General features: G+C 43.6%; 5 protein-coding genes and 4 long non-coding RNA genes across 10 annotated transcripts; 3 read left to right on the forward strand and 6 right to left on the reverse strand.

Moving 5' to 3' along the window:
• Positions 1–2,282: 2,282 nt before the first annotated feature.
• LOC124205279 lies at positions 2,283–2,860 on the reverse strand. The gene is made up of 3 exons (XR_006879272.1): positions 2,722–2,860; positions 2,544–2,648; positions 2,283–2,463 (listed from the first exon to the last, which is right to left on the reverse strand). It is a non-coding gene; the product is annotated as an uncharacterized LOC124205279 (long non-coding RNA).
• A 279-nt stretch (positions 2,861–3,139) lies between these two features.
• LOC124205277 lies at positions 3,140–4,005 on the forward strand. Of its 2 annotated transcripts, none has more exons than XR_006879269.1 (4): positions 3,140–3,322; positions 3,387–3,519; positions 3,599–3,702; positions 3,773–4,005. It is a non-coding gene; the product is annotated as an uncharacterized LOC124205277 (long non-coding RNA). The 2 variants fall into 2 exon arrangements; XR_006879268.1 differs by having other exon boundaries at positions 3,222–3,322; positions 3,781–4,005.
• Positions 4,006–9,360: 5,355 nt separating this feature from the next.
• On the reverse strand, positions 9,361–16,557 carry LOC124205243. Its single transcript, XM_046602627.1, has 5 exons — positions 16,248–16,557; positions 15,918–16,086; positions 14,097–15,863; positions 9,791–10,133; positions 9,361–9,629 (listed from the first exon to the last, which is right to left on the reverse strand). Exons 3-4 carry the CDS (start codon positions 15,808–15,810, stop codon positions 10,111–10,113), a joined length of 1,737 nt encoding a protein of 578 aa, XP_046458583.1. The 5' UTR covers positions 15,811–15,863; positions 15,918–16,086; positions 16,248–16,557; the 3' UTR covers positions 9,361–9,629; positions 9,791–10,110.
• Positions 16,558–17,027: 470 nt separating this feature from the next.
• Positions 17,028–17,406, reverse strand: LOC124205271. The gene is made up of 3 exons (XR_006879258.1): positions 17,347–17,406; positions 17,155–17,253; positions 17,028–17,084 (listed from the first exon to the last, which is right to left on the reverse strand). It is a non-coding gene; the product is annotated as an uncharacterized LOC124205271 (long non-coding RNA).
• Positions 17,407–17,692: 286 nt separating this feature from the next.
• LOC124205275 lies at positions 17,693–18,634 on the reverse strand. Its single transcript, XR_006879267.1, has 4 exons — positions 18,296–18,634; positions 18,104–18,213; positions 17,883–18,028; positions 17,693–17,813 (listed from the first exon to the last, which is right to left on the reverse strand). It is a non-coding gene; the product is annotated as an uncharacterized LOC124205275 (long non-coding RNA).
• Positions 18,635–18,898: 264 nt separating this feature from the next.
• Positions 18,899–25,470, reverse strand: LOC124205259 (histone H2A). The gene is made up of 3 exons (XM_046602647.1): positions 25,333–25,470; positions 19,404–19,601; positions 18,899–19,344 (listed from the first exon to the last, which is right to left on the reverse strand). Exon 3 carries the CDS (start codon positions 19,312–19,314, stop codon positions 18,934–18,936), a length of 381 nt encoding a protein of 126 aa, XP_046458603.1. The 5' UTR covers positions 19,315–19,344; positions 19,404–19,601; positions 25,333–25,470; the 3' UTR covers positions 18,899–18,933.
• On the forward strand, positions 19,652–20,568 carry LOC124205260 (histone H2B.3). The gene has a single exon (XM_046602649.1). The coding sequence runs from the start codon at positions 19,708–19,710 to the stop codon at positions 20,077–20,079; it is 372 nt and encodes a 123-aa protein (XP_046458605.1). The 5' UTR covers positions 19,652–19,707; the 3' UTR covers positions 20,080–20,568.
• LOC124205265 (histone H4) lies at positions 23,863–24,506 on the reverse strand. The gene has a single exon (XM_046602654.1). The coding sequence runs from the start codon at positions 24,235–24,237 to the stop codon at positions 23,926–23,928; it is 312 nt and encodes a 103-aa protein (XP_046458610.1). The 5' UTR covers positions 24,238–24,506; the 3' UTR covers positions 23,863–23,925.
• On the forward strand, positions 24,489–25,121 carry LOC124205256 (histone H3). Its single transcript, XM_046602644.1, has one exon. It carries the CDS (start codon positions 24,536–24,538, stop codon positions 24,944–24,946), a length of 411 nt encoding a protein of 136 aa, XP_046458600.1. The 5' UTR covers positions 24,489–24,535; the 3' UTR covers positions 24,947–25,121.
• Positions 25,471–25,857: the final 387 nt, after the last annotated feature.

Below are 25,857 nucleotides of genomic sequence, written 5' to 3' on the forward strand. Positions count from 1 at the left end.
GCCTTAAAGTATAATTCTGCCTCGAGTTACACCACCAAGGCAGCGGAGTACTACACCACCAAGGCAGCGGAGTACTACACCACCAAGGCAGCGGAGTACTACACCACCAAGGCAGCGGAGTACTACACCACCAAGGCAGCGGAGTACTACACCACCAAGGCAGCGGAGTACTACACCACCATGTATGCTGCCCTTTTTTTAGACCGAGGCTCCCAAGTACTACTCCGTTCCCAGCTACAATACCGAGGCTCCAGCTTATTACACCACCAAATCGGTTAAATATTACACAGAAACGCCCAAGTACTAGTATTTTGTCAACTTTGCGTCAGTTGTCTATTGGTGTTGGATTTCTTCAAGACCGGTATGCTGAATTGTGAATTGTCTGTTTTATATTTTAGAGGTGACTACTGCCTTATTCATACGGACATGTTCTTGTGGTTCGAATATGATATTTCAAGGGTTAGTTACGAAAGACACTTGTAACTGTAGATTTTATCAAATCTTATAAGTAATGGGGAAGTGGCTGACCTTTGTAAAAATGAAAGACTTTGAAGTTGTGAAAAATATATTGATACAATTCATAAACAAAACTTGGTATAAATTAGAAACAATGAACATAAAACTTATTAACAGAATTGTGTTATATTGTCCCACCTCCTCCCACAATTCCTCCACATTTTACAGTCACATACAAACATACACATATACATACACTTAAGTTAACCCATTGGCTGCCACGCCATACAACCTGTAGGTTGCTCTCTACTAATCTACGCGCCACGTCTGAAGGATCCATGACCAAGTGGGACTTGCCATTGCTGACAAGTCCGTGCTGAAAAGGGGGAACTATGGTGCATTGCCTGAAACAGGCGCCTTGCGGCAAATTTTGGGCTTGGCGACTCTCCGACCCCGCGGCTTGTAAACCACGAGACCGAACAGCGCGGCCCGTGCTAAGGAGCTAGGGGAAAACAAAGGCGTGGCAGACAACGGGTTAACTAACACTAAAACAAACATATTACCAACAACAAATGATGATCCACGCTGACATTTTGGAGGTACCGGCGACGTTTGAGTGTCCATCTTCTCGACGTTTCCTCTCATTACCTGAATAAAGAGAAAACAATTCTTATTAAGTGACATGCCAATTAAAGTAACGTAATAGTCACATAATACATATAGGTTCATTGTTCTGGTTTTTTTGCTCAAAACTTTAAAGGCGCGCTTTAAATTGCTTAAAATCTACCTAATAATATTGAGAACTGTTCACAGAACAAAGCTCACATGCTAGTCTTCAAAAAAAATTCCGGAAGTAGACCGGAAGTAACCACAGCGCCTCAACCATTGAGCTGTCGTGAAATTAAACCACATATTCGTGATCTCCATGAAATTTGGGGTCGATTAGATGTGATTTAAACGAAATCCAAAATTTGGCCAAAATCGAGAATTTTCCTGAGTTCAGGAAAATTTTCGAAACCGGAAGTACGCGTACGTAAAAAACATAACATGAACTTTACCACAAATTTGACGAGGATCACGAATATGTGGTTTTTTTGCTCCTCGAATGAATAGTTTCTGAACTACTGACTAAAATGAGCAAACCGGAAGTAGAAAAAAAGAGCAAATTATCGAAAATTTTACAAGTGAGCTTTGTTGCAGGAATAGTAATCGTCAGTTATTTCTAAATATTTCAACAAAATAACTGCCAATAAATGTTTAAATAGACGTGCAAAGTAACAGAAACTGACTGTTATGACAGCTGCAAATTATCAAAAAGCCATCTAGCGTTAGAAAAAAGAAACGTCCAAGTAAAACTTGGACGTTGGCGCGTTGGCGCGTTGGCGCAACGTTTGCGCTACGTTGGCGCGTAAGAAGGGCCTGATTTTGAAAACTATTACACAGACAGAGTCTAACGCAACTAGACTATTAGTAGATAACCTACGAAAATAAGTCAATTGTTGGGTACCTGGGCATAATCCCGTGGTGAGTGACTGCAGGTGCGTAACAGCGGACGGAAGCGATCACTGAAGTGGTCCAGAAACTCGCCAGTGAAGTAAAACAAATTGTGTTAAGAAGCAGTGAAGCTAGATGAGCGTGCGTCGGAAGATAAGGATGGAGAAGAACGTTGATGGAAGTCCCTCTTCCGTCATGGACAAAGGTCAGCATTGGCACAAGAATCTCCGTGCCAGGACCACACGATTCCATAAAGAAACTGTGTGCTCTGTAAAATAAAATGTTTTACATTAATAAAAATACAACAAAGAATAAAGCATATCAATCTTTACCTTTTCTAAGAAGCACACTTCAATTTTATGATGAAAAAACCGTAAAAATGGAAATCACAGGAACAAACAGTCTTACTCCTCATGTATAGATACATTTCCTGATGCTAAAGAAAGTGTCATAATGTGTTACAGTAGCATGGTGATAGGTGGTTCACTTCACACTCTTCATGTCACTGAAACTCTAAGTGGAAATTGGACAAGGAAATTCTCTACGTTATTTACAAATTTACACAAATTTACCTGTGAGAAATAAAACTTTACCTATCTCTTAGCTGGGTTGCCTTCTAAACAGAAATAAATACAGCCATAACAACAAACATGCTATTGCAGGGCAAGCCATAAAAATTCCGAGTTTCAGAAAAGATCCTATGGTTCAAGAATACCTATGTTACATGACGATCTGAATTGTAATGGACTGTTAGTAGTAATGGGAAAATACCTTAACTCGGCAGATTTGTATTTCACTATATGTGAGCTTCAAACATGAGTTTTAGGTTTTGACAGCATTATGGGTCTATTGGATGGAAATTGACTGAGCGCTAAGTCAACTTGTTGGAATGAATGACAGTATGATGCATCTAATATTTGAAGAAATAAAATTATACAGTATAAAAATAAGGAAACTAGGTAAAGATAAACCTACATATGATACGAAGTTCAATTTGGTAATTGAAAACACAGGAATATAAGTATAAATTAGCAACAATTTGTTTTGCTCATTTCGCCTCGTTTCACCATTAAAGAACAAAAACATGGGAGACACTAGCGACATCTGGTAATCAGTTTTGAATCTTAAGTTGTCGCTTTAGGATTCAAAACTTATTACCAGATGTCGCTAGTGTCGCCCTTGTTGTTGTTACATCGTGAAACGAGGTTGGGCGAAATAGTTGGTTGCTAAATTATATTATATTCCTGTGATTTTGTTGTTACATCGTGAAACGAGGTTGGGCGAAATAGTTGGTTGCTAATTTATACTTATATTCCTGTGATTTCAAGTACCGAATTTCACTTCATATCTTTGATTGAACTTCGTAACATACGTAGGTTTATCTTACCTAGTTTCCTTATTTTTATACTGTATCATTTTATTTCTTCAAATATTAGATGCATACTGTCATTCATTCAAAGTTGACTTAGCGCTCAGTCAATTTCCATCCAATAGACCCATAATGCTGTCAAAACCTAAAACTTATGTTTGAAGCTCACATATAGTGGAATACAAATCTGCCGAGTTAAGGTATTTTCCCATTACTACTAACAGTCCATTACAATTCAGATTGTCATGTAACATAGGTATTCTTGTTCACGAACCATAGGACTTTTCTGAATCTCGCAATTTTGGTGGTGTAACCTGCAACATCATGTTTGCTGTGATGGCTGTTTCTACTTCTGTTTAGAAGGCATCCCAGCTGAGAGATAGGTAGAGATTTATTTTTCACTGGTAAATTTGTAAATAAAGTAGAGAATATCCTTGTCCCATTGCTACTTAGAGTTTCAGTGACATGAAGAGTGTGATGTGAATAATGCTGTGTGTATGCATACATGTTCCAGTTCTGCTTGACACCTTACTAAATTCATCACCCAAATGATAAAGGTGAGCATCAATACCACCTATCACCATGCTACTATAACACTTCATGACACTTTATTTAGCATCAGGAAATGTATTTCAACATGAGGAGTAAGACTGTTTGTTCCTGTGATTTCCATTTTTACGGTTTTTTCATCATAAAATTGAAGTGTGCTTCTTAGAAAAGGTAAAGATTGATATGCTTTATTCTTTGTTGTATTTTTATTAATGTAAAACATTTTATTTTACAGAGCACACAGTTTCTTTATGGAATCGTGTGGTCCTGGCACGGAGATTCTTGTGCCAATGCTGACCTTTGTCCATGACGGAAGAGGGACTTCCATCAACGTTCTTCTCCATCCTTATCTTCCGACGCACGCTCATCTAGCTTCCCTGCTTCTTAACACAATTTGTTTTACTTCACTGGCGAGTTTCTGGACCACTTCAGTGATCGCTTCCGTCCGCTGTTACGCACCTGCAGTCACTCACCACGGGATTATGCCCAGGTACCCAACAATTGACTTATTTTCGTAGGTTATCTACTAATAGTCTAGTTGCGTTAGACTCTGTCTGTGTAATAGTTTTCAAAATCAGGCCCTTCTTACGCGCCAACGAAGTTTTACTTGGACGTTTCTTTTTTCTAACGCTAGATGGCTTTTTGATAATTTGCAGCTGTCATAACAGTCAGTTTCTGTTACTTTGCACGTCTATTTAAACATTTATTGGCAGTTATTTTGTTGAAATATTTAGAAATAACTGACGATTACTATTCCTGCAACAAAGCTCACTTGTAAAATTTTCGATAATTTGCTCTTTTTTTCTACTTCCGGTTTGCTCATTTTAGTCAGTAGTTCAGAAACTATTCATTCGAGGAGCAAAAAAACCACATATTCGTGATCCTCGTCAAATTTGTGGTAAAGTTCATGTTATGTTTTTTACGTACGCGTACTTCCGGTTTCGAAAATTTTCCTGAACTATAGTTCAGGAAAATTCTCGATTTTGGCCAAATTTTGGATTTCGTTTAAATCACATCTAATCGACCCCAAATTTCATGGAGATCACGAATATGTGGTTTAATTTCACGACAGCTCAATGGTTGAGGCGCTGTGGTTACTTCCGGTCTACTTCCGGAATTTTTTTTGAAGACTAGCATGTGAGCTTTGTTCTGTGAACAGTTCTCAATATTATTAGGTAGATTTTAAGCAATTTAAAGCGCGCCTTTAAAGTTTTGAGCAAAAAAACCAGAACAATGAACCTATATGTATTATGTGACTATTACGTTACTTTAATTGGCATGTCACTTAATAAGAATTGTTTTCTCTTTATTCAGGTAATGAGAGGAAACGTCGAGAAGATGGACACTCAAACGTCGCCGGTACCTCCAAAATGTCAGCGTGGATCATCATTTGTTGTTGGTAATATGTTTGTTTTAGTGTTAGTTAACCCGTTGTCTGCCACGCCTTTGTTTTCCCCTAGCTCCTTAGCACGGGCCGCGCTGTTCGGTCTCGTGGTTTACAAGCCGCGGGGTCGGAGAGTCGCCAAGCCCAAAATTTGCCGCAAGGCGCCTGTTTCAGGCAATGCACCATAGTTCCCCCTTTTCAGCACGGACTTGTCAGCAATGGCAAGTCCCACTTGGTCATGGATCCTTCAGACGTGGCGCGTAGATTAGTAGAGAGCAACCTACAGGTTGTATGGCGTGGCAGCCAATGGGTTAACTTAAGTGTATGTATATGTGTATGTTTGTATGTGACTGTAAAATGTGGAGGAATTGTGGGAGGAGGTGGGACAATATAACACAATTCTGTTAATAAGTTTTATGTTCATTGTTTCTAATTTATACCAAGTTTTGTTTATGAATTGTATCAATATATTTTTCACAACTTCAAAGTCTTTCATTTTTACAAAGGTCAGCCACTTCCCCATTACTTATAAGATTTGATAAAATCTACAGTTACAAGTGTCTTTCGTAACTAACCCTTGAAATATCATATTCGAACCACAAGAACATGTCCGTATGAATAAGGCAGTAGTCACCTCTAAAATATAAAACAGACAATTCACAATTCAGCATACCGGTCTTGAAGAAATCCAACACCAATAGACAACTGACGCAAAGTTGACAAAATACTAGTACTTGGGCGTTTCTGTGTAATATTTAACCGATTTGGTGGTGTAATAAGCTGGAGCCTCGGTATTGTAGCTGGGAACGGAGTAGTACTTGGGAGCCTCGGTCTAAAAAAAGGGCAGCATACATGGTGGTGTAGTACTCCGCTGCCTTGGTGGTGTAGTACTCCGCTGCCTTGGTGGTGTAGTACTCCGCTGCCTTGGTGGTGTAGTACTCCGCTACCTTGGTGTAACTCGAGGCAGAATTATACTTTAAGGCTTCGGTGTAGTAGTTCGGGACATCATAAGCTGTGGTGTAATACTCAGCGGCCTTGGTAGTGTAGTATCCGGTTGTTGCGCACGTTGTTGTTGTGTAGTAAGACGGCGGCGTTGCGGTTTGGTATACCATACCCACGAAACATCGGTACACCAGTGGTCGACCCAACCATCAAGGATACAACAACCAACGATACAACAACCAACAGCAGCACGACGCCATAGTTAACTAGACGGTACATAATTTGAACATTAATTTTCAATAATAACCGACATATTAACAAACAAAAAAAAAAATAAAGTGAAAACTGATACAAAAATCTATGTAAAAATTAAATAAAATTTACCAGTTGGTTGCGAACTGGTATTACGTTGGAGAATGCAGTTGGTGACAAATAGTGTACAGCAGTTGTTGCCGTGTCAGAGAGGCTCACTCAATTGATTTTTTTGGCCTTTTCTCTCTCGTTTTATACTACTTTTTCTCACCCTGACCCCTCTTTTAAGCCGAGATGACCTTCAATGATTTCGCGATAACGAATAGCGTTTACTTTGTTTTCTTGGGACAATAAGCGACGTTCGACAGCGTAAAAACGCGACACTGCATGTGCGCGGTTGTTTGGCATGTTCGGGTTTGGTGATTTGAACAAGAGATCGACTTGCCATCCGCAACGAATATTTACGATTGACGATTTTAGGATGCTGATTGCTAAAGCGTCTTCGGGGGAGCTGGGTTTTGTCGCCTGAATGTCTACTCCGAACGTTTCTGTGCTGTAGAATTTTTGTACGAGGTCGATTAGCTGCAAAGTGGGGGATATTCCATTGACGTTTACACTTCGCTTTGCGCTCGGTCCGCGGATCAGAGAGGGTGGAATTTTTCCTACTACCGCCCAACCAAATACTGTTAAATTAGCGCGTGGTTCGTTGTGGCTGGATGTTCGAAAGTCTAAAATTTCGTGCGCGTCTACTATATCCATTCCGATAAGCAATTCTACTTTAGATGAGTCGATAGGAGGCAAATTTAAGTCGGATAGGTGGGGCCATTCAAATTTTTCTGTATGCCAGTTGATATTACGTGGTGACAGCTGGATATCTGGGACGGTGAAGGCATCGGTTACTTGAAATGTCCTGGCTTTATCGGCAGATTCAATGACGAAGTTGACAACGCTAGAGTCGAGTAGAACGGCGTTATGGAATGACCCAAATCGTATTTTCTGATTAGCTCCTTTGAGGCGAAGCCTTTGTGCGAGACTTGATTTTATAAGAGTGGCTTCACTACCAGGATCAAGAACGCCGAATGTAAGGATGGTTTCTTTGTCACTATGAACGACTATTGGGGTTATGGCGAGTAGGACGGGTTTCGGCGACGTTTTTGGTGCGTGAACTAATAAAATCTGGAGAGTTGCTTTACCTTTTGGCTGAAGTTTTCCAGGAAAAACGCGTTCGGCTCCATGAATGAGAGAGTGGTGCTTGCCGGGGCAGGCATTACACGCCACGTCGGTGTTCCTGCAGGATCGCCCATAGTGTCCGGGAAGCAAGCACTTGAAACAGTGGTTATTTTCTCCGCAAAGAGCTGCTCGCTGAGATGGCAACATTTTTCGGAATATGCCGCATGCTTCGAGACGATGGCCAGGGTTATCGCTGCAAGCTGGACATGCAGGCCATTGGTTGTCTGCTCGATTGGGTCTCTCGGACGGGCTTTCGACGGATTTTGGAATCTTGAACGCGACGGAATTTTTTAGAATTGTTGGCGGGAAAGGTAGTGCAGGGCGCGGTGGCGGGTTTTGCTTCGGTGCTACGTAATTGTTGAGTTTAGCGCCGCGCAACTCTTCCGCTCCTACAATGGCGTCAATCCAACGGTCAAAGTCGGCTAAGGAAGAGACCTTTGGACGTAGATTGTAAGCATAACGTCCCCAGTCCTGTTGCAAATTGAAAGGCAACTTAGTGGCGAGCTGGTTGACGACCGTTGAGTGCGTGAATTCGTTCATGCTTGGGTCTCCGGCTACGCTAGATACTGCATCCCGGACGAGAGAGGCTAGGTCGGCGAGGGACTTGAAATCGCCGTTACGGAATGATTGGACCATCTGCAAGTGCTGGATGTGGGCTTGAATAATCAATGCGGGCACACCATATTTGTCCTTTAGCTCGCTCCAGGCTTGAGCATAAGTGTAAGAGCCGTTGAAAAGATTCGCCATTCTCTTCTGGATGTCTTCAGTAAGGTTCTCACGCAAAGCTAGCACTTTGTAAAGGTCTGGCAGTGCAGTTTCCTCTATAGTTGCTCTCATCACCTGGGCGAAAGCCGGCCAGCGGCGGCAATCGCCATTAAATCTTGAAATCGCTATTTTTGGCCAATGAGCTGGTGGCGGATAGTTGGATGGCCCTGAAGATGGATGCGTGTACTGGGCTGATGGCGACTGTTGCTCTCTGTGAGACGCGGTTGTATCGAACTGTAGGAACCTTCTTGGCTGCTGGTTGACTTGCGTTGTAACCGCTGATGTTATAGGCGTAGAGGCGAATGGATGGGGTGGTTGTAGAAGATTTTCTGGACAGACGCCATCCCGTTGATTGATTGCCGCTTGAATTTTGCTTAAGTTTTCTTCTCCTCTTTTTTTAATCTCGGCGAGTGTGCGCTCGTGATCTTGCTTTGCTTGTTGCAATTGAGCTTCTAGATTGAGATTTGCATCGAGCGGTGGCTGATGTGAGCGTATGCTTAGGTCCGGTGTTGTGCCTTCATCTGCGCGGCTTCTATGCTGGCTTACACTCCATTGACCGGATGTATTCTTTCCCTTCCGGGCTGAATTTTGGTCCAGGGAGGAGAGGTACGACCTCATTCGGTTTAGACAGCTCCCGTTGGAATCTTGAACGTTGTCGAGCCATGTGATTGCAGCTGCCTTTTCCTCCTCTGATAAAGTTGGCCGGCTGGCGTAGCGCGTATGGAGCGCTACTACTCTTCTCAGGGCAGCTTCGAGTTCGGATATATTACTCCTTACATCGTCGGCCTTCGGCTTCTCGTTCAGAAAGTTGCCAATACGGGTGATGAGTTTCGTGTGAAATCTCTTGGCTACTGTGCGTTGAGCAAATAGCACATGCTTGTCGTTCGCCAAGTCATTTTCGTCTTCCTCCATTGCTTCGATAGCTTGATTGGTCGGATGATGTGAAGAGGCAAGGCAATGTGCTCCTATAAGAGCCGGATTAGTTTGTGAACGAGAGAGACATGATAGAAATTAAATACCCTTTTTGATGTTATTTGTCGGGGGTTCGTAGGTCGATGTTCGGTTCTAGGGTGTTCGATGTTCGATGTTCGGTGTTCGATGTTCGGTATTCGATGTTCGGTGTTCGATGTGCGGTGTTCGATGTTCGATGTTCGAGGTGCGATACAGTTGGATACGGCTAGAATCGCTCTATCAGATGAGAGGGACATACAAAAAAAACAATTGATTTTCGAGTGCTTTTGGTAATAAAGACTTAATCGGGCAACAATATTCACTCGGGCAGACGTGTTGGGGATATTTGTCAGAAATTCGGATACGTAAATGAAGTGCTTGCCGAACGAGAGACTTACCGAAAGAAGCACGTGCTGCTGAGTCGTTGTCGGCTTCCTTCACTAGCGTTTATCCCGGGTTTCGGCACCAAAATGTGAACTACTCGCGTCACAGCGAACGAAATAGACGGTAGAACGAGAAGCAAGTTTTGTATTTCACGGAACTTGAACACGACAGGGAGAAATTATATTAATCAGAACGAGAGAAACGTGATTCTTCTTGAGGTTTTTACTCTCGACTGCCCGTCGTCTGCTGCTCTGCTTTCTCATCCTCTTCTCTTTCGATGTTGCCAGGTATCATTGTGCCGGTGCACAACACTCCGGCCGCCACGATGGATCGATTATTCCGGTTGCGGATTACTTTCTGAAATGACACAAAGTTTAATTACAGGGCGTAGGTATTCACCGGTTTTGGTTTTAACGACGGCCTTTCGGACGACGCCTTGATTGTCGGGGAGGGTTTTTATCACTACACCAACTGGCCATTCTCCGCGGCGATTGTTTTCATCGATTATGATGACTTCGTCTCCGACTTCGAGACGCTTTGTCGGACGGAACCATTTTTGGCGCTCGATTAAATTTGGAACGTACTCGCGCATCCATCTGGCCCAATACTGGTCTACGATGAATTGCGTTTGCATCCAGCGGCGGCGAGTAAGTTTGTGCGAGTCGTCAGTGATGGTTGGTGGAATGTGGGGCTCGTGACGACCGAGAATAAAGTGGTTGGGCGTGAGAGCTTCTGGTTCGCGGGGGTCCATATGGACGTTGGTGAGTGGACGGCCGTTCAACAAGGACATGACTTCGCTGAACACAGTTTGAAGTACTTCATCGGTGACTGACTGATCTTGGAGGACTGCGCGGAGTGCTCGCTTACTGGATTGCACCATCCTCTCCCAAACTCCACCAAAATGCGGTCCTGACGGTGGCGAAAAATTCCATTTGATGTTTAGCTCGGCCGCGTGCGTAGTGACCCTTTCTGAATTGAGTTTGTCGATTCCTTCTCTTAATTCCTTTTCTCCTGCTACTAAGTTGGTTCCGTTGTCGCTGAATATGGAGGCGGGTTTTCCACGGACGCTTATGAAACGGCGAAGGGCGTTGATGAAAGCGTCGCTTGTTAGTGACCAGACTACCTCTAGATGAACAGCTCGTGTTGCGAGACAAGTGATTATTAGACCATATCTTTTGTCCGTTTTTCTCCCGATGACAACATAAAGTGGGCCGAAGAAATCTAGTCCTACATTTGTAAATGCTGGTAAGAATGCTTGAAGACGTTCTTTTGGCAGGCTTGCCATAATGGGCGGTTTTGGACGGGAGCGAGACAGGCGACATTCGCGGCATTTGTACAGCATTTTTCGGATTTGGCGTCGACCACGGGGCACCCAGTATTTCCATCGTAGCTCACTTAAAGTCCATTCTACACCTGAATGGTGTACCTTCTGATGGGCGTCGGCTATAATGAGGGTGGTTAGGTGGTGATTAAGTCCTAGAATTACGGGATTGCGAGCCTCGGGGGAGATTTCAGCGTGTTTGAGGCGGCCTTCGGCTCGGAGAAGCCCATTCTTGTCGATAAACGGATTCAATTTTCGTAAAGGAGAGGTATTTTTTACGTACTTTCCGGCGGATATGGCGGCATATTCTTGAGGGTATGCTTCGCGACATGCTGCTGACAGACATAAAGTAAGCGCTTGGTCTAACTCATCGGCACGGAGTGGCGTTTTGTCTTCGGCGGGGCGATGTAGCTGGGCTACGCTGCGTTTCAAGTCGTTGAGAGTTTCGTGATGGCGAATTATTTCGTTAATAGGCGCTGATTGCTGGGACGGGATTGGTTCTACATTTACGTGGCCGACTGTTCTTTTTGGGCACCACTCGGTGTCGTTAGTTCCGAGTGGTAGTAGCTCGGCCTGTCCTGATTCGAGAGACAAAGGTTCCGTCAGAAATGCTGGTCCACTTAACCATTGAGAAAAAGATTCTAGCTTGGAGGGGGACATTCCTCTCGTGCAGTCGTCGGCGGGATTTTTTGATCCGGATATGAATCTCCATTGTTCTGGTTCTGAATGCCGGAGAATTTCGCCGACGCGATGTGAAACAAAGCTGGAATAGTTGCAGTGGGAAGAATGGATCCAGCGAAGGACTATTTCTGAGTCCGTCCAGAAATAGTATTCTGCAATGGGCAATCTTAATTCGCCCTTTATCGTTTTTGCTAGTCGAACAGCGGTGACTGCGCCTTGGAGCTCGAGGCGGGGGATAGAGAGTAACTTTAAAGGAGCCAATCGGCCTTTAGCAAGAACAAAGCTCAGATGAATCTTTCCTTTGGCGATGGTTCGAAGGTACGCTACTGCGCCAAATGCGTCGGACGACGCGTCTGAGAATAGGTGCAATTCGAACTGGCTATCTTTAAGGGGGAGATCAGCCGTTCTAAAACATCGTGGGATGGAAATTTTTTCTAACGATGGTAGCTCTTTGGACCAAGAGTTCCATTTCAGCAGGATTCCATCTGGCAACGTTTCGTCCCAACCTATTGCTTCTAAACGAGAGCCTGATTTTCGGGCCGGTACGCGTTCTTGGGTTGTTCGCCATGTCGCTTGAAACAGAATTTTTGCTTGAGTGATAACGGGTAGAAGGATGCCTAATGGGTCGAAAGTACGGGACATTGCGGACAGCATTTGACGCTTCGATGTGACCATTTCCATTGGCCGGATTCGGATACGGTAGCAATCGACGTCGCAAACCCATACGAGGCCGAGCAAGTATTCGATCGGCAATTTGTCGAAATCTAAATTGAGTGACTTGTTCGATCGTTCTGAAGCTGGAATGGAGGCTAAAAGGCGTCGGGATGAGGAAGCAAACGCCGTTAGACGGAAGCCTCCGGACGCGAGAGACTTGACGGCCTGTTTTGAGAAGAGGATGGCTTCCTCTTCGGTTTCGAACGAGTCGCTTAAGTTGTCTGCGTAGAAATTGTCGACGAGTTTTTTAGCTACGGCTGGGAATTGCGAATTGCTGTTTACTGCGTGCTGCAGGACCCAAAATGATGAAGTGGACGAGGAGATGGCTCCAAAAACTTGCGTCGTCATCTGTAGTGTTCGGAGCGGTTCGTCACTGCCTGGAGTGCGCCATACGAAGCGTAATGCGGATTGGTCTTTGGGGGTGACTCCGACTCGGTGATACATGCTTTCTATATCTGCAGATACAGCGACTAAATACTGCCGCGATCGGAGCAGCACGCCGGTTAAGTTGGAGAGTAAGACAGGGCCACGTAGGAGAAAGTCGTTAAGGCAGACGTTGTTGAATTTAGCTGAACAGTCAAAAACCACACGGATTTTGTTTGGTTTATTTGGATTAGTGACGAAATGGTGTGGGAGATACCAAACTTTTCCGAAAGGGAGTTGCAGCTGGTCGTACGGGACTTCGATGGCGTAGCCATTTGCGAGATGACCTTCAATGATTTCGCGATAACGAATAGCGTTTACTTTGTTTTCTTGGGACAATAAGCGACGTTCGACAGCGTAAAAACGCGACACTGCATGTGCGCGGTTGTTTGGCATGTTCGGGTTTGGTGATTTGAACAAGAGATCGACTTGCCATCCGCAACGAATATTTACGATTGACGATTTTAGGATGCTGATTGCTAAAGCGTCTTCGGGGGAGCTGGGTTTTGTCGCCTGAATGTCTACTCCGAACGTTTCTGTGCTGTAGAATTTTTGTACGAGGTCGATTAGCTGCAAAGTGGGGGATATTCCATTGACGTTTACACTTCGCTTTGCGCTCGGTCCGCGGATCAGAGAGGGTGGAATTTTTCCTACTACCGCCCAACCAAATACTGTTAAATTAGCGCGTGGTTCGTTGTGGCTGGATGTTCGAAAGTCTAAAATTTCGTGCGCGTCTACTATATCCATTCCGATAAGCAATTCTACTTTAGATGAGTCGATAGGAGGCAAATTTAAGTCGGATAGGTGGGGCCATTCAAATTTTTCTGTATGCCAGTTGATATTACGTGGTGACAGCTGGATATCTGGGACGGTGAAGGCATCGGTTACTTGAAATGTCCTGGCTTTATCGGCAGATTCAATGACGAAGTTGACAACGCTAGAGTCGAGTAGAACGGCGTTATGGAATGACCCAAATCGTATTTTCTGATTAGCTCCTTTGAGGCGAAGCCTTTGTGCGAGACTTGATTTTATAAGAGTGGCTTCACTACCAGGATCAAGAACGCCGAATGTAAGGATGGTTTCTTTGTCACTATGAACGACTATTGGGGTTATGGCGAGTAGGACGGGTTTCGGCGACGTTTTTGGTGCGTGAACTAATAAAATCTGGAGAGTTGCTTTACCTTTTGGCTGAAGTTTTCCAGGAAAAACGCGTTCGGCTCCATGAATGAGAGAGTGGTGCTTGCCGGGGCAGGCATTACACGCCACGTCGGTGTTCCTGCAGGATCGCCCATAGTGTCCGGGAAGCAAGCACTTGAAACAGTGGTTATTTTCTCCGCAAAGAGCTGCTCGCTGAGATGGCAACATTTTTCGGAATATGCCGCATGCTTCGAGACGATGGCCAGGGTTATCGCTGCAAGCTGGACATGCAGGCCATTGGTTGTCTGCTCGATTGGGTCTCTCGGACGGGCTTTCGACGGATTTTGGAATCTTGAACGCGACGGAATTTTTTAGAATTGTTGGCGGGAAAGGTAGTGCAGGGCGCGGTGGCGGGTTTTGCTTCGGTGCTACGTAATTGTTGAGTTTAGCGCCGCGCAACTCTTCCGCTCCTACAATGGCGTCAATCCAACGGTCAAAGTCGGCTAAGGAAGAGACCTTTGGACGTAGATTGTAAGCATAACGTCCCCAGTCCTGTTGCAAATTGAAAGGCAACTTAGTGGCGAGCTGGTTGACGACCGTTGAGTGCGTGAATTCGTTCATGCTTGGGTCTCCGGCTACGCTAGATACTGCATCCCGGACGAGAGAGGCTAGGTCGGCGAGGGACTTGAAATCGCCGTTACGGAATGATTGGACCATCTGCAAGTGCTGGATGTGGGCTTGAATAATCAATGCGGGCACACCATATTTGTCCTTTAGCTCGCTCCAGGCTTGAGCATAAGTGTAAGAGCCGTTGAAAAGATTCGCCATTCTCTTCTGGATGTCTTCAGTAAGGTTCTCACGCAAAGCTAGCACTTTGTAAAGGTCTGGCAGTGCAGTTTCCTCTATAGTTGCTCTCATCACCTGGGCGAAAGCCGGCCAGCGGCGGCAATCGCCATTAAATCTTGAAATCGCTATTTTTGGCCAATGAGCTGGTGGCGGATAGTTGGATGGCCCTGAAGATGGATGCGTGTACTGGGCTGATGGCGACTGTTGCTCTCTGTGAGACGCGGTTGTATCGAACTGTAGGAACCTTCTTGGCTGCTGGTTGACTTGCGTTGTAACCGCTGATGTTATAGGCGTAGAGGCGAATGGATGGGGTGGTTGTAGAAGATTTTCTGGACAGACGCCATCCCGTTGATTGATTGCCGCTTGAATTTTGCTTAAGTTTTCTTCTCCTCTTTTTTTAATCTCGGCGAGTGTGCGCTCGTGATCTTGCTTTGCTTGTTGCAATTGAGCTTCTAGATTGAGATTTGCATCGAGCGGTGGCTGATGTGAGCGTATGCTTAGGTCCGGTGTTGTGCCTTCATCTGCGCGGCTTCTATGCTGGCTTACACTCCATTGACCGGATGTATTCTTTCCCTTCCGGGCTGAATTTTGGTCCAGGGAGGAGAGGTACGACCTCATTCGGTTTAGACAGCTCCCGTTGGAATCTTGAACGTTGTCGAGCCATGTGATTGCAGCTGCCTTTTCCTCCTCTGATAAAGTTGGCCGGCTGGCGTAGCGCGTATGGAGCGCTACTACTCTTCTCAGGGCAGCTTCGAGTTCGGATATATTACTCCTTACATCGTCGGCCTTCGGCTTCTCGTTCAGAAAGTTGCCAATACGGGTGATGAGTTTCGTGTGAAATCTCTTGGCTACTGTGCGTTGAGCAAATAGCACATGCTTGTCGTTCGCCAAGTCATTTTCGTCTTCCTCCATTGCTTCGATAGCTTGATTGGTCGGATGATGTGAAGAGGCAAGGCAATGTGCTCCTATAAGAGCCGGATTAGTTTGTGAACGAGAGAGACATGATAGAAATTAAATACCCTTTTTGATGTTATTTGTCGGGGGTTCGTAGGTCGATGTTCGGTTCTAGGGTGTTCGATGTTCGATGTTCGGTGTTCGATGTTCGGTATTCGATGTTCGGTGTTCGATGTGCGGTGTTCGATGTTCGATGTTCGAGGTGCGATACAGTTGGATACGGCTAGAATCGCTCTATCAGATGAGAGGGACATACAAAAAAAACAATTGATTTTCGAGTGCTTTTGGTAATAAAGACTTAATCGGGCAACAATATTCACTCGGGCAGACGTGTTGGGGATATTTGTCAGAAATTCGGATACGTAAATGAAGTGCTTGCCGAACGAGAGACTTACCGAAAGAAGCACGTGCTGCTGAGTCGTTGTCGGCTTCCTTCACTAGCGTTTATCCCGGGTTTCGGCACCAAAATGTGAACTACTCGCGTCACAGCGAACGAAATAGACGGTAGAACGAGAAGCAAGTTTTGTATTTCACGGAACTTGAACACGACAGGGAGAAATTATATTAATCAGAACGAGAGAAACGTGATTCTTCTTGAGGTTTTTACTCTCGACTGCCCGTCGTCTGCTGCTCTGCTTTCTCATCCTCTTCTCTTTCGATGTTGCCAGGTATCATTGTGCCGGTGCACAACAATACCCACGAAACATCGGTACACCAGTGGTCGACCCAACCATCAAGGATACAACAACCAACGATACAACAACCAACAGCAGCACGACGCCATAGTTAACTAGACGGTACATAATTTGAACATTAATTTTCAATAATAACCGACATATTAACAAACAAAAAAAAAAATAAAGTGAAAACTGATACAAAAATCTATGTAAAAATTAAATAAAATTTACCAGTTGGTTGCGAACTGGTATTACGTTGGAGAATGCAGTTGGTGACAAATAGTGTACAGCAGTTGTTGCCGTGTCAGAGAGGCTCACTCAATTGATTTTTTTGGCCTTTTCTCTCTCGTTTTATACTACTTTTTCTCACCCTGACCCCTCTTTTAAGCCTTGCGGCTATTTTACCTGCTTGAAAATGAAGCAAACACTTCCCGTTCTCACCCAACCTCTTCACCACCGCATTGACAGTTTTACGTAATGATCTCCGTGACCTTCGAAGTGAACGACATTCAAACTGGCCTTTCCTTCTGCAGGTTGACGTTGCTGGGGATGGGTCTGCAACAAACAATATCAAAATTAATACCAAATGGATTTTGCTTAAAAAAATGGAATCACGATGTAGTACTAGGGCTCTTTGGTGATGCAGCTCGGGCAGCATAAATTGTAGTCTTGGTGGTGTAGTATTTGAGGACAACAACCAACAGCAGCACAACGCCATAATTGACTAGACAATAAATAATTTGAACATTAATATGCAATAATAACTGACAAAAAACAATAGAAATTAATACAAAAACACAAGTAACAGAATATTTACTCATGATTGCGATTTAGTGACAAATAGTGCACAGCAGTTGTTGCCGTGTCGGAGATGCTGCCCAAACTGATTTCTTAGATCTTTTCTCTCTCCTTTTATACGACTTTTTCTCACCCTGACCCCTCTCTTAAGCCTTACGGCTATTGTACCTACTTGATAATGATGTAACACGTTTCGTCCTCACCCAACCTCTCCTCCGTGACCTTCGAGCGTGAAGGAAATGAAAACTAGCCTTTCCTTCTTTAGGTTGACGTTGCTGGGGATGGGTCTACAAAAACCAATATCAAAATAAATACCAAATGGCTGAGCCTTGCGGCTATTGTACCTGCTTGATAATGATGCAACACTTCCAATTAATTCTCACCCAAACTCTACAACACCGCATTGACAGTAATACTCGTTATGTTTCCCGCGACCTTCAAGCGTGAAGGACATGCAAACTTGCCGGCCCGTCTGTAGGTTGAACTCTACAATGGTAATTGAAAAATAATTAATAAACACTGCATCAGTTGGAACATGTTGAAAATATACAGTACCTCTGCATACAAAGGATCAACACACATATGTCGAAAGAATCCTCTTGGTGAGGTGTAGGCTAGGATTGGTCTTTAGACATGGGAACTAACCTCAAAACAATCCATCCAGCAACGACTGGAAAACCATGTTTTGTCAGAAAGGTTTTCTACTTAATTATGCATTAGTACCATCTTAAATATCACACACAGTAATAAAAATAAATGTTAATCAAAATAACTACCTTGCAAATAGAATTTCCTTAGTTTTGTAAGACACGGCTTGAAATGGACAATTTCATCTCTATTGTCACAAGCACCCATGACACACGAAACCTTAAGTTGAAGATATTACCTGAAGATATTGAGTCAAGAATGAAATGAGAATATAAATAGTGTGTAATCTATTAAACCATTTAAAGTTTAACTAACCCAACCTTAAGAATAAAGACCAAAAAATATTGACCAAAAATACATATGAAGTAAACTCTTCTTTACACTTTACAGCCATCCAAGTTCTTTTTCAAGTTGGTCGCAAAGTGTTATGGTAAAAATGAAATACCAGACAGACAGATACTCTAATAGTGCTATCATAGAACAATCCAAGAAAAATATAACAATTACGAAATCACTGAGATAAGAATTCCATTCCATCAGCACCAGCAATCCAGGCGGCGACCATTTTGAATATTTTGGACTGAAATTGAGGGGGAGTGGGCAAGGTTGCATGAATTTGAACAAGGTGGATCAGAAAAAAAGAGAAGAGTTAACTAAAAAGAACAGAAAAGATACAAATGAATTTATACGAAAATAACATGTAAAATACATCCATTTCATCGAAATATCATGAGAAATGTTTTTCTCTCACAGTTGGACAAACAAAATACCAGCAGACGAATTAAGTTGAATTAAAACAATTCAAGAGTGCCACCTTGCGATAAATCAGAAAATTTGCGCAAGTAATCATTGCCAAAACCAGATTGAAATGTACGAAATGTAGCACTAAGCAAATTCTTTTTTTCAAAAATAAATTGGTGGCCCTGAAAAGGGCCGTTTATTTAAGGACGGGAGAAGTTTAAGCCTTGGCGGGTTTGTCGGTCTTCTTGGGCAAGAGAACGGCCTGGATGTTGGGCAAGACACCACCCTGAGCGATGGTGACACCGGAGAGAAGTTTGTTTAACTCTTCGTCGTTGCGGATGGCCAATTGCAAGTGACGAGGGATGATGCGGGTCTTCTTGTTGTCACGGGCGGCGTTACCGGCCAACTCGAGGACCTCAGCGGCCAAGTACTCCATGACGGCAGCCAAGTAGACGGGAGCACCGGCACCGACGCGCTCAGCGTACGATCCCTTGCGGAGCATTCGGTGGATACGACCGACGGGGAATTGAAGTCCGGCCCTGCTGGAACGGGTCTTTGACTTTCCCTTGACTTTGCCTCCTTTGCCACGGCCAGACATGTTAAGGTGTAGAGTTAGTGAACGCGGTTCCTAAAATCAAGGAACGAAATGGTAAAGTTTGAAAAAGATGTTGAGGGTTATATACTCACCAGGATCGGAGTGAGATCATTTTAAACCAATCGGAAGGGCAGCTGTAAAACATATTCCCGCCATTATTTCCTGTAACACAAGGAAGATTGTGTTTACTACCAGAAGCTCCTCCTCCTTCTGCGCTGGAACACGGAACAATTGGAACATCTGTCAAACTGGGGCTACCCGATTGGTCCTCGGGTCGAAAGAATTGGCTTCTGTCAGGTAAAGAGGGTGAACAAGATTTGAAATAAATACCTTCGACAGTCTAACAACCGTCACTGGTATTTGCCTAGTAATCTCAGATTTACCCCAAGTCTCAGAATGCCCCCCAAGGTTAGCGGAAAAGCTGCGAAGAAGGCCGGCAAGGCCCAGAAGAACATCGCCAAAGGAGACAAGAAGAAGAAGCGCAAGAGGAAGGAGAGCTACGCCATTTACATCTACAAAGTCTTGAAGCAGGTCCATCCCGACACTGGCATCTCCTCCAAAGCCATGACCATCATGAACAGCTTCGTCAACGACATTTTCGAGCGCATCGCTGGAGAGTCGTCCCGTCTTGCCCACTACAACAAGCGGTCGACCATCACTAGCCGGGAAATCCAGACGGCCGTCCGTCTGCTCTTGCCCGGTGAGTTGGCCAAGCACGCCGTGTCTGAAGGCACCAAGGCAGTCACCAAGTACACCAGCACCAAGTAGATTGATCCTCTTGGTCTCTCTACTGTAATGACTTGTGTGAAGACCTGGCCTACTGCTTGTAGTATAGAGCAATCTACTACGCAGTATCCCAAGGTCAATCTACTACGCCGTACCTCAAGGTCGCTGTACTACGCAGTACCTTGATGGCTTTCTCTATTGCACCATCTCACCTGTTGCCTATGCAACTACATCCGGGATTGCGCCACACTCTGCAGTGATGGTGCAATCCCAACAACCTTGACAACCGCTTATAAAAGCCCGACGCTCTGTTCATCCAGCAGAGTCGTACCCGGCATTGTATTCCAACACATCTGTTAATAAACTGCATTGCAAGAATCTCCTCGTTGTTTTGTTACTTAGACTATTGTGAATCATCACAAATTGGTGAACGTGCCAGGGATCATCATCGTTCAAGACGGTGACTTCCATGATTGAAATGCGACCGAGCATGACATCCTTTTGCTTGATCGCTTTGGTCCCTGTTAAGCTCAACTTGATGTAAAACTGCTCATCGGGTTCGTAAACATTCCATAAACGTAGAGGCCGGCCACCTAAAATTCCACAAACCCCACCAAAAAGCAATCTTCCACCAGAACCTTCTGTTAAAACTAGACAACACAAAAAAAAAAAAAACTTTTGAACAAAAACTTTTGTGTTTATTGGCTATTTGTCAATTCTGTCAATGTCTCAATTCTGTCACTCTGTAAATTGTACAACCTAAGCCTAAAAGACCTAAGGTTCGATCATTCCTTATTCATCAGAAATTCAGTTGTCAAAGTTCTATGGCCATCGAAAAAAAACCCGACCACAAACTCTTTAAAACTCTTAAAAAAAAAAAAGAAAACCAAAAAAAAAAAAAAGAAGAAAAATAAAACAAACAAAACCAAACCAAACAAAACAAAACAAAACAAAACAAAGGAAAACAAATATTAAAAAAAAAAATAATAATAATTTCCATTTCCTTTGTTCTAAGTAGTTTTCCCTTTCTTAAAAGATTCAAACCTCAATTCAATCGCATAAATTGTAACTTTCAATTCTGATTTACCGTTTGAAAACAAATACTTTCTCTGTTATACACACAGTCTTCAGCTACCACATGTTACCTGTATACACTAAATCACCACATGAAACTTTCTCTTTTGAACCATGTAATAATTTACCGCTATCCTACATATACATCCTTTAGCATGTCCCGTACCAGTATATCATCCGTAGAAAAGAAAGCTCTATACGCTATGTGTTTCGAGTCGAAGTTGTAAGGACAAAGTACATATAATGGCATTCAACCATTTTCTTTTTCCATTATATGACATCTCTTAATTCACATAAATCCTGTATATGTTTTCACTACAAAATTGTGTTATGTTTGCGCGGTTATTGCGCATCATCTTTTGACCTATTTTGCAAGACAAAGATAGCCGTGGTATTTAAAAACAGCAACAACCGCACTGTACCACACTCGCAATTTAGTTTATAATGTGTGAAGACGCAACTGTGCTAAAGAAGACTTTTGCCCTTACGGCTCAACGCCGGAAAGGAACAATTGTGATCCTAGATGTGCAAGCAAAAATCAGGAGAATTCCGGCAAAAATCATCTCCGACACCGAAGACAAAGTGGAGATCACCACAGACCCCCGCTATCTACCGGGCATCGAGCAATCGGTAGGGTTTGTGATTGAGCAAATCAAAGAAGAGGCCGATGGCAATGAAGACGAACGGGGAGAGGCGACGGTTGATGACGGTCCTGTCCAACAACCGGAGGACGTTGCGGAAGCCGAAGATGACCAGGAAGAAGAAGAAGCCAAAGAAAACGTCGCGACAGATCAACATAACGAGCGGACCACCCACCAGACCCTCATCATCGACCTCACACTCAGCGACGACGAGGACGACAAAGACAGCATACTAAGCGACACCACGGAGGTAAATCCAGACATCCCCAGTGCAGTCCCGTTAGCCGCTCCGCCTATAAATCATCCGACACAACAGCCGCCGACAATGGAACCTCCAGATTCGGCCCAGAAGGAGAGGATTCCATCACCATCCCCTCCGTGTTATCATCCACCCCAATATTTCCAAAATATGTACGCCCCACCCATTATGTTGCGAAGCGAAGGGGAATACTACGCCCAGCGGGAGGTACTGATCCAGCAGTACCTGAGAGACAGCTTGGATTTATACTACAAGTATGAATTCCAGGCTCTCAAACTGAAAAGGGCTCGGGATGTAATCACCAACCGTAAGTACTAGGAATCTATTCAATTAATTTTTTTTAGTACTGACGGTTCGTGAAGCGTTCCATTACATTACTTATCGACATTCCATTAAATACCGCATTGTAGTTCTTATGTTATTCCTGTACTATGCTTCTATTTTTATACTTATATTTTAGCTATTCACATTATTATGCAATGTTTTGTTATTGCGTTATTTCACATTTATCAATAGGTGATGGTATTATGTTTCCCACTGTATTCAATTTAATCATACATATATACACTTAAAAGTAGTATTAGCAGCATACAAAAAATTTTCTCTTGCATGTATTGAAACTTACTACCAAACTACTCGAAACAAAAATGGTTTCCTTCCCCGACCAAACTTCTGCGGAAGGGGGAGGAGTGTAATGACTTGTGTGAAGACCTGGCCTACTGCTTGTAGTATAGAGCAATCTACTACGCAGTATCCCAAGGTCAATCTACTACGCCGTACCTCAAGGTCGCTGTACTACGCAGTACCTTGATGGCTTTCTCTATTGCACCATCTCACCTGTTGCCTATGCAACTACATCCGGGATTGCGCCACACTCTGCAGTGATGGTGCAATCCCAACAACCTTGACAACCGCTTATAAAAGCCCGACGCTCTGTTCATCCAGCAGAGTCGTACCCGGCATTGTATTCCAACACATCTGTTAATAAACTGCATTGCAAGAATCTCCTCGTTGTTTTGTTACTTAGACTATTGTGAATCATCACACTACCTACAAACCAAACGGCCCTTTTCAGGGCCACCAAACGTTTAAAGAAATGAAAACAATTAACTGCTTTTGGCATTTATTGTCCAATCGAGTTCTAAACTCAACCCAATTTGTATGACGAAACGTTATGAAATGCTTAGTATCTAGAGCTTTTCGTATACCTTTCACCAGTGTAATATTCTACACAGTGTCTACACGCTCTTTTGTTGCATTTCAAGTTTGGCAGATTCGGCACAATGCGTTGAATAGAGAGAAAAATGGATCACGAAATTGGTCTACCCGTAACGATAGCGTAACTTTTACATACTAAGCAAATCGAAATTTGTTGTTAAATACGGATTCAGTTTTTAATTCATTTAAAAGTAGATGTTGAAAGAAAGATTTGAAAATCAACATTTCTAAATAGTTTTGATCTATGCCACAGCGTTTTCATTTCATTCAAATGGTGTTTCAGATGAAGATCGACCGATTGAGACGAAACAATTTTTCAGTAGCTAAGAACAACTCCAGAAATTGACGAAAATATAAGTAGGAAACATTTAAAAATTGCACTCCGTAAAATCTGAGAAAACATCTGGATATTTTCCGATTCATGTTATTTGGCTGAAAACAGTGAAATATCTATCATACGAACATACAGTAATATCTAGAAAAATATTTTTTATGATGCACGAACACATATTTAAAAGATAGTACGTACTTCTCCAAAGCCTGTATAAAATCGGATTGTTTTTGTTATTCTTGTTAATAAAAGTCGACAAGAATATGGTTAAAGTGGTTAAGAAATCTTTTTCTTTAAGTAAATGGTGGCCCTGAAAAGGGCCGATTGGATTGAGTCGGAGTTTAAATAATAAATCAGAATCAAATTTAACCGCCGAAACCGTACAGAGTGCGGCCCTGGCGTTTCAGTGCGTAGACGACGTCCATGGCCGTCACCGTCTTCCTCTTGGCGTGTTCAGTGTAGGTGACGGCGTCACGAATCACGTTCTCAAGGAACACCTTCAACACACCACGGGTCTCCTCGTAGATGAGACCAGAGATTCGCTTGACACCACCACGACGGGCAAGACGACGGATGGCCGGCTTGGTGATTCCCTGGATGTTGTCACGCAAAACTTTGCGATGACGTTTGGCGCCTCCCTTGCCGAGTCCTTTACCTCCTTTGCCGCGACCAGTCATTTTTTAAATGAGTTTCAGAGAGAGTACAAGAACAAACTGAATGTCGAATGCTTCCACCAGGGCCCCTTTATATACTAATCGATCCGGTGGGAAATCCATCCGCATTGGTTGAGCTTAACAGCCACCCCAACTCAGGTCAACAAAGCCCAAGCTTTGTATTCCTCAACTTCCCTCCCATTTTACCCAACAACCAATTGCTGAAAAAGAGATCCCATACATTCCTCAACGTCTCCCTGGACCCCTATATAAACCCATCATCCCCCCACTGTTTCCTTATCTCAACTTTCAGTCGTTCGACATGGCCCGTACCAAGCAGACCGCTCGTAAATCCACCGGTGGCAAGGCGCCCCGCAAACAGTTGGCCACCAAAGCCGCTCGCAAAAGTGCCCCGGCCACAGGAGGAGTCAAGAAACCCCATCGTTACCGTCCCGGCACCGTCGCCCTTCGTGAGATCCGTCGCTACCAAAAGTCGACCGAGCTTCTGATCCGCAAGTTGCCATTCCAGCGCTTGGTCAGAGAAATCGCCCAGGATTTCAAGACCGACTTGCGTTTCCAGAGCTCGGCCGTCATGGCTCTGCAGGAGGCCAGCGAGGCTTACTTGGTGGGTCTTTTCGAAGACACCAACTTGTGCGCCATTCACGCCAAGCGAGTCACCATCATGCCTAAAGACATCCAGCTCGCTCGCCGTATTCGTGGTGAACGTGCCTAAGCGACTTTTAAAATCCCTTTTGACTTACCAATCGGCCCTTTTCAGGGCCACCATTTACTAAAGAAGAAGATTACCAATCAACCATTGTTTTCATTACTATATTCTTGTAAATCTTTCTTACCGTCACACATTGATGTGAATGGCCTAAAATAAAGAATACTCTACTCATCACTAACCACGGTTTCTTTCTAAATGCCAGAATTTCACAAGCATAACCTTTTCGATGGTTTCAATGTGCAATGGAAAACTTCTAAATTTTGGTAAACAAGGAAAGATATTGAATCATGCCCTATTTTAGAACTGCACCCAAATAAGTAAAGCCCAAACCATGTAAACAGATTAGACTACAAATTAGTATCATGGGAAACTGAAAACTTTGAACCAACCTGGTTTGCAAACAAAATCAGGCAGTCGGTTTATCCTTGCGGTCCTCAGCACTTATCTTTCAATCCTAACACTTCATTTAAATTCACAACCACATTCCAAATCCCTAATTATTTGTTTTAATAATCAATAATCCTCCCCCCCCCAAAAAAAAAAATGAGAAACAAGAACATAGACAACAATCAAAATCTATATATGCAGACGACCTAGTAAACAAAACAAGCCACCTGTTGGCCAACAGTTGGAAAATCTTCTTTCTAGACGGTGCGACCAGCGACCTCCCAAAACTTAATATGTAGAAGCGGAACGGAATTCTCTTCCCGCTTTAACACAAATGGAAAACAAATTATGTAAGAGAGATTTAACCTTTACAACAAATTGTTTCATTTAGTACTTGATCTGAGAGTAAATGATTCAGTTCTGATTTCTCTGAGGTCAGCGGTCTGAAAAGACTCTACTTCTCAATGGATTCCGAACTCCCGTCTTCGGACGGCACATTTATTGATTCAAAAATTTCCATTACTCTT

Source organism: Daphnia pulex, chromosome 10, assembly GCF_021134715.1.
Source record: "Daphnia pulex isolate KAP4 chromosome 10, ASM2113471v1".
In the NCBI taxonomy this organism is placed as follows: domain Eukaryota; kingdom Metazoa; phylum Arthropoda; class Branchiopoda; order Diplostraca; family Daphniidae; genus Daphnia; species Daphnia pulex.